General features: G+C 58.8%; 1 protein-coding gene across 1 annotated transcript; it reads left to right on the top strand.

The window, feature by feature from the left end:
• Positions 1-744: 744 nt before the first annotated feature.
• On the top strand, positions 745-5,184 carry TRIL (TLR4 interactor with leucine rich repeats). The gene has a single exon (XM_062178651.1). The coding sequence runs from the start codon at positions 745-747 to the stop codon at positions 3,160-3,162; it is 2,418 nt and encodes an 805-aa protein (XP_062034635.1). The 3' UTR covers positions 3,163-5,184.
• The last annotated feature ends 2,247 nt before the right edge of the window (positions 5,185-7,431 follow it).

Below are 7,431 nucleotides of genomic sequence, written 5' to 3'. Positions count from 1 at the left end.
TTTCTCCTGGGCGTCCCGGGCTCGGGCTGACCAGGCGCGCAGCCACTGAGCCTTTCCTCCTCCCCCTGCCGGGTTCTGTCCCCCCTCCGCCGTCTCCTCTTTCTCCGCCCGCGTCCCCCGGGGGGCAGAGTGTGGGAAGAACGAATTTCCGCCCGGTTTGCTCGCTGCTCGCCGACTTGGGTCCCTTCCGGAGGCAGCGCGCGCGCGCACGGCCCCCCCACCCCCACCCCGGGCTGTTCCCTCCGGGCGGCGCTCCAGGCCCGGGACCCAGCGCAGGGAGGCGCGGGCTGCGGGGGGCCGAGTCGCGGGGACTCCGCAGCCAAGCCGCGCCCCGAGGAGCGCTTGCAAGGGCTCCCGCCTGCAGCTGGGGAATCCGCGGGGCGGGGAGAATCCGCGCCAGGGAATCCAGCTCTCCCGACTCCACTGCGAACAAAAAGCGCCAGGTCTCGCTCCGGGCCCCCGCCCCCGCGATGCGCACCCGAAGAGAGAGTTTTCTGCAGACTCGCAACAAGTAGCACCCGGGACTCCCGGGGCGCCCTGCGCCGCCTGACTCCGCTGTGCGAAGCCCGCCCGCAGGGACCCGGGCCAGCCGCCGGACAAAGGGCGGAGGAGGGGCTGGACGCGCGCGCTGCAGTCCCAAAGAGGCCATTCAGCGACCCCGGCCCGGCCAAGGGGAATGCAGAGCGGACACCGAGCCGGCGGCCCAAGAGAACGATCCGGCCGCAGCACTCAGGGCGGGCGGCGATGGAGGCGGCCCTCGCCGTGCGCTTCCTGCTCGCCCTGTGCGGCTGCCTGGCGCTGCTGCCGCGAGCCGAGCCCGTGTGCCCGGAGCGCTGCGACTGCCAGCACGCCCAGCACCTCCTGTGCACCAACAGGGGGCTGCGCGCCGTGCCCAAGACCAGCTCGCTGCCGAGCCCCCAGGACGTGCTCACCTACAGCCTGGGCGGCAACTTCATAACCAACATCACCGCCTTCGACTTCCACCGCCTGGGGCAGCTCCGGCGCCTGGACCTGCAGTACAACCAGATCCGCTCCCTGCACCCCAAGACCTTCGAGAAGCTCTCGCGGCTGGAGGAGCTGTACCTGGGGAACAACCTCTTGCAGGCGCTCGCCCCGGGCACGCTGGCGCCGCTGCGCAAACTGCGAGTCCTCTACGCCAACGGCAACGAGATCGGCCGCCTGAGCCGCGGCTCCTTCGAGGGCTTGGAGAGCCTGGTGAAGCTGCGGCTGGACGGGAACGCCCTCGGGGCGCTGCCGGACGCAGCCTTCGCGCCGCTGGGCAACCTGCTCTACCTCCACCTGGAGGCCAACCGGATCCGCTTCTTGGGCAAGAACGCCTTTGCCCAGCTGGGCAGGCTGCGCTTCCTCAACCTCTCTGCCAACGAGCTGCAGCCCTCCTTGCGCCACGCGGCCACCTTCGCCCCGCTGCGCTCCCTCTCCACCCTCATCCTGTCGGCCAACAGCCTGCAGCACCTCGGCCCCCGCGTCTTCCAGCACCTGCCCCGCCTCGGGCTGCTCTCGCTCAGGGGCAACCAGCTCACGCACCTGGCGCCGGATGCCTTTTGGGGGCTGCAGGCCCTGCGCGAGCTGCGCCTGGAAGACAACCGGCTGAGCCAGCTGCCCTTGGCGCTGCTGGACCCCCTGCGCAGCCTGGAGGCCCTGGACCTGAGTGGCAACGAGCTGTCCGCGCTGCACCCGGCCACCTTCGGCCACCTGGGCCGGCTGCGCGAGCTCAGCCTGCGCGACAACGCGCTCAGCGCCCTTTCCGGGGACATCTTCGCTGCGAGCCCGGCCCTCTACCGGCTGGATCTGGACGGCAACGGCTGGACCTGCGACTGCCGGCTGCGGGGCCTGAAGCGCTGGATGGGCGACTGGCACTCGCAGGGCCGGCTGCTCACCGTGTTCGTGCAGTGTCGCCACCCGCCCGCCCTGCGGGGCAAGTACCTGGATTACTTGGATGACCACCAGCTGCAGAACGGCTCTTGCACGCTTCCCTCGCCCTCTGTCTTCCCGACCGCCGAGGGCAGGCGACCACTGCCACCCACTGCCGCGGGGGAGGAGGGCACGACGCCCCCTGCGGGAAGTCTCGGGGAGGCGCTGCCGCCGCAGCCGCAGCCGCAGCCCCAGCAGCGGGGGCGATTTCCAGCCGGCCTGGCCTTGGACGTGGCCGCCAGGGAGCTCGTGAGCAACCGCAGCGCCCTGCGGATGAGCCGCCGGGGCCCGGTCCTCCAGCAGCTCGGCCCCTCTGCCGCTGCTGCCGTGGGCCCCGCTCCCCGTCTCCTGGAGCTGCACCAGCAGCCCGATGCCGCCCGCGCCGAGCCCACGCCGACGGCCGTGCCCGCCTCCGCGCCCGCCGGCGACCCCTGGCAGCGCGCAGCGAAGCAGCGCCTGGCCGCGGGGCAGCAGGAGCGTGCCACTCAGCCCGACGGCGGGCTCGGCCTTCCGCCGCTGGTGTCCGACCCGTGCGACTTTAACAAGTTCATCCTGTGCAACCTGACGGTGGAGGCGGTGGGCGCCGACAGCGCCTCGGTGCGCTGGGCAGTGCGCGAGCACCGCAGTCCCCGGCCGCTAGGCGGCGCCCGCTTCCGCCTGCTCTTCGACCGCTTCGGCCAGCAGCCCAAGTTCCACCGCTTCGTCTACCTGCCCGAGCGCAGCGACTCGGCCACGCTGCGCGAGCTGCGCGGGGACACCCCGTACCTGGTGTGCGTGGAGGGCGTGCTCGGCGGCCGGGTCTGCCCCGTGGCGCCCCGCGACCACTGCGCGGGGCTGGTCACCCTGCCCGAGACGGGGAGCCGGGGCGGTGTGGACTACCAGCTGCTGACCTTGGCCCTGCTGGCGGTCAACGCGCTGCTGGTGCTCTTGGCCTTGGCGGCCTGGGCGTCGCGCTGGCTGCGGAGGAAGCTGCGCGCCCGGCGGAAAGGCGGCGCCCCCGTGCACGTGCGCCACATGTACTCCACACGCCGGCCGCTGCGTTCCATGGGCACCGGCGTGTCCGCCGACTTCTCCGGGTTCCAGTCGCACCGGCCGCGCGCCACGGTGTGCGCGCTCAGCGAGGCAGACCTCATTGAGTTCCCGTGTGAGCGCTTCATGGACAGCGTGGGCGCGGGGCCCAGTGGCAGCTTGAGGCGGGAGGACCACCTCCTGCAGCGGTTCTCGGACTAGGCGCTGGCCCTGTGCTGCAGAAACCCCTGTTTCGTCAGAACTTCTTCCCCCACCGCAACCCCCGGAGACCGAAGGGGACAGAGAGCGCCCATTCAGGCACCACCCCCTACACCCTCACGCGGGAACTGAGAGGGTGGAACTTGGCGGTCAGGGCCACAGAAGCTGCCCCGGTGGCATGGCAGTGCCTTCCTGTGGCCTCCTTTGGAAGTGGTGCTTCTCTCCCCCCGCCCCAGCAAGGCCAGAGAGAGATTTGGGTGCAGGATTCTTGTTTGTGTCTAACAGGAGTTCTGTTTCTATTTAAGGAAAAGGGAATCCAGTGCCATGGCAAAGGAGCTCGGCCAGGGACCCCACTGGGCTGGTGGTCTCTGCCCAGAAGGGTGATCATGCACCTGCCAAGGAGCTCACTTGTGTGGGCACCTGAAGGCTTAAGGAGTGAGAGCACCTGTTTTTGTTTTTGTTTTGCTTTCGACAATGTGAAGGGCTCTGACAGTTAACAAACTGACCAATAAGCTCTAGGACTGTCCTAGGCAGGCTGGGCCGCCCAACTTTGTGTCTGTGTGAGCAAGACAGGCACCTTGGCGGACTCTGAGGGTAACCAAGGCTGAGGACTTTCTGGGATGCAGAGTGGACCCCCTGCAAAAGGCTTCTCTGTCCCGGTGGCTCCTGTGGCTTTTTTTAATCTTGTTTTTTTTAATATATGGGGAAGGAAAGTTCAATGCCAGATTTGATCAACGAATGTCGTGTGCATGTAACTGATGAGACCCCAGGGAGAGCCAGCGTTCCAGTTCACTTAGCACATGTCTGACAGCACGTCTCCGTGGCGGTGACTGCAGTGTTATCAGTGATACTCAGTTGGCTGCCCTCCCTCAGTTAAGTGAGAAAGGGCATTTCCTAATGGAGAAGCCAAAGACGCTCATCAGTCCATGGGGTCCTATTGGACCACGTTAACTAATTGAATGCTACAGAGGGGAACAAATTCTGGAAAACGAATGGGAAAACAGTCCATCCCCGGGAGTCTGTTTCTTCTAAGACCGGAAGCCTGGTTATGAGCTCTTACACCTCACTGTGAAATAGCTACGGATTTTGCAAATGAATCCCTCGGTGCCCAGTGTTTTACTGTGTTGTTAACTCTCAGCTTTTAGTTGGTAATTACAGTATTTCTCTTTTACTTTAAACTTAGGGCTAGGCTCTTTTGTCTGTTCAGTTTGTTATTTGGGACGCTTCTGTTCCCTGATATTTATGAAGTACGTGTTTATCACTAGATGTAGTGCTTTGGTTCACATGAAGAGTTTGGTGTGTGGGCTGCAGAAATGCAGTCTCTTAGAGGGTGCAGGCTGTGGCCACAGTCTCCGTGGTTATGGGTATATTGGCAGTGGGGCACAGTGGAGGCCTCTGCAGAGGTGGACAGCTGACAGTGAATCTGCTGTTTAGGGCCTTAAGCCCCCGAGGGTCCTCAGAGAAGCCGTCCGAGCCTGTGGGTTGCCTCTGCCCAGTGCACCCCTGTTCTGTTTGGCCTGCCTGGAGCTGTGCCTGCCTTTGTCCTAGCAGCCGAGTGGGGACCCAGAGCTCTAGATGAGCTGTTGTTTGTTTATGTCCAGACCACTTAAACTACAGCTGCTTTTCTGGAAGTCTTATCTGCAGGGCCAAAACTTAATAAGCCACAGGAAATAGACTGTCACTCTGTGTTTGCTGCCAGGGCTAGTTTTAGATTCAGGGCGGATCGGCTAGGGGTGGGGGGAGGTGGTTGGAGCTGGTCGCCGTTTTTCTTAGCCCAGGGCCCTCTGGCTCCTCTCCTGTTCCTGGCTATTTCCGTTCACCGAGCACTTGATTGCTTTCACACTGTGGTCTAACAGTCCCTTTGAGAGTCTGCAGAAGGCCTATGGTCCCACCCACCTTTCAGCTGCAGCAAAGTCGCCTGGACCTGTGTCTTGCTTAAAACAGTTTCACTGGAAAGTCTTTCAGTGGGGAGTGAATAAATGTTATACATTGTTATGTTCAGTTATGACAATAAACCCACTTACTAGAGAGAGGTTCATTGTTGGTGTTTGTAAATGCAGTACACACTTGCCGAATGATACAATGCTCTATAGACCATGAGGCCAGAGCACCTGTCCTGAAGTGCATTATGGGAGCCCCCCACCCCCCAACATGTACTAGGAAAGCATTAGTACAGACACTGGATTGCTGGGTGTTGTAGTTAAAAACGCCCCCTTCCTCTCCACAACCTAGAGATAAATGCCAACTCAGCGTTCCGGTAACAGAAGTCTATTCAAAAATCCCAGAGCTTGGCCCAGGGCTGATAACTTCACTGTCGTTAGTTCAGAAAAGTGACAAGGGAGTAAAGGAGTCCCTACGTCATCAGAAGGTTGCATCTTGGGCCTCTTACCTAGTCTCTCTGAGCTTCGGTGTCCTGGGAGTGCTGGCTGCATTGTGTTGTGGTGAGCGGTCAGTGAGTACCCAGCACCCAACAGGCTGCTCACACCGCAGACACTCAGTAATAACAGGTGTAGCGGTCGTGTTCTTCGATACACAGGGTGTGTGGTAGTTCAGAAGTTTCTGGAGCAATGTGTTTCTGCTCACGTCCTAAGCAACCAGAGAATTCAGATGAGGAGGTGCCAGCTTCCCCTCCCATGCACTCCCTGCCCCCTCCTTGCTGCGGTTCACTGAGGTTCTTCTATACTTTGATGTGGAATGATAGCTCTTAAAATCTGTATTGATTTGTAAGTGAATGTGTTCATATTGGGTGAATTTTTCTATGTTAATTAAATTCATAGGATAAGTTAGTTCCTTTAGATTGGAACTAAAGATTAAATGTTTTTACTTTTATAGCATCTCTCTTTCCCATTAACTTAGTGATAGCATCTCCAAGTATCCTTTTACTCTTAGTTTGCATTAAAGAATACTTTAGGTTCACAAAAGCATTTCTTTGCTAGGGACTTCAGGACTTCATCCTCAATCATGTTGCATGGGGACTGTGGTGTATGGAGACTATACTGAACTATAAGAATTACTGAAGTAATTAGAGTGGAAAATTAGTTTCACAATACCTGGTTGCTTTATCTTGGGGCAGAATACCCAAATATCCCATTATTTCTGTTTGAAAGATTTCTGAGCTACAAGTTGTTTGTTTTTTAAAAAAAATTCTTTTATTTATTTGAAAAGCAGATAGAGACAAGCAGAGGGAGAGCTTTCATCCATGGGTTCACTCTTCAAATTCATGCAACAGCTGGGGCTGGGCTCTTCGGAAACCAGGAGCCTGGAGGGTAACCCGGGCCTCCCACATGCATGGCAGGAACCCAAGTACTTGCGCTGTCACCTGTGCCCACCCCCCCACCCCCCCCAGGCTGTGCATTAGCGGGAAGCCGGACTCCAAAAAGAGCTGTGACTCAAACTCAGGCACTCAATAGCGGATGTGGGCACCCCACGCCGGATACTGGCCACTGCACCAAACATCCGCCCCGTGAGATTTCTCATTGGCCCCAAAATGCGGCTTTGTAATTTGGCTCTCACATAGGGACAGATGCTAGACAGAAAAGAAAGTCGCATACCAGCATTTCAGGTGTCAGAATCTCTGACTATAAAGCTCTGCTTTCAGACTGATGAAAGGTTTATAACACTGCTGTGTGTCATCCACAGCACCCAGACAGGGCAGTGCTGTGGCGTATTAAAACCAGCTGTGGCCATGCAGCAGGTTCTCGCCTTTCCAAATTACAGTTCCTGATTAAGCAGCGCTTCCCCTACAGCTGATGTCACACTTAGCTCTTGGTATGTGTACCCTGAAGCAGATGGAAACATCCTACTAATGATGGCCGCCATCTGCTGGTGCCTTCTCTTCCAGGAACCCCTGGGCTCCTTCTGAAATGTTCGCTTTAGGAAAGTAATCATACCTGATAACCAACATCCGTATGAGCACCACACGGTACCAGGAGACCTTTGGGGTGTTTGCACCCTCGTATGTCCCTGGTTTCCTTCCCCATGCCCTGTGAAGCCCAACTATCACTCTGAGCTGGACGTGCGCCGTTCTGGTGCACGTGTAAGTGCGGTTGAATCTTGTTGTTTGAGGCTGGTTGCTACGCGTGCTAGGTTAGGAAACACCAAACCATCGCTCCAAGGGGAAGCAGAGGGTCAGGGGCCTGCAAGTCTCTTGTCATGTTTTTGCCAAACCATCAATATATAACCTAGATTTTTGTGTATTTTTGTTTAGAGACAGATAATTTAATGTTTACTTTTGATACATCAACACTGAACTCATGGCCAACAGCACTGTAA

The sequence above is a fragment of the Lepus europaeus genome, chromosome 20 (genome assembly GCF_033115175.1).
Source record: "Lepus europaeus isolate LE1 chromosome 20, mLepTim1.pri, whole genome shotgun sequence".
Classification (NCBI taxonomy): domain Eukaryota; kingdom Metazoa; phylum Chordata; class Mammalia; order Lagomorpha; family Leporidae; genus Lepus; species Lepus europaeus.
The sequence above is the reverse complement of the archived record's forward strand: the minus strand, read 5'-3'. Positions and strand labels throughout refer to the sequence as shown.

What these genes read in the sequence shown, in the direction of transcription:
- TRIL (XM_062178651.1), top strand. Translation starts at nt 745, where the DNA reads ATGGAGGCGGCCCTCGCCGTGCGCTTCCTGCTCGCCCTGTGCGGCTGC.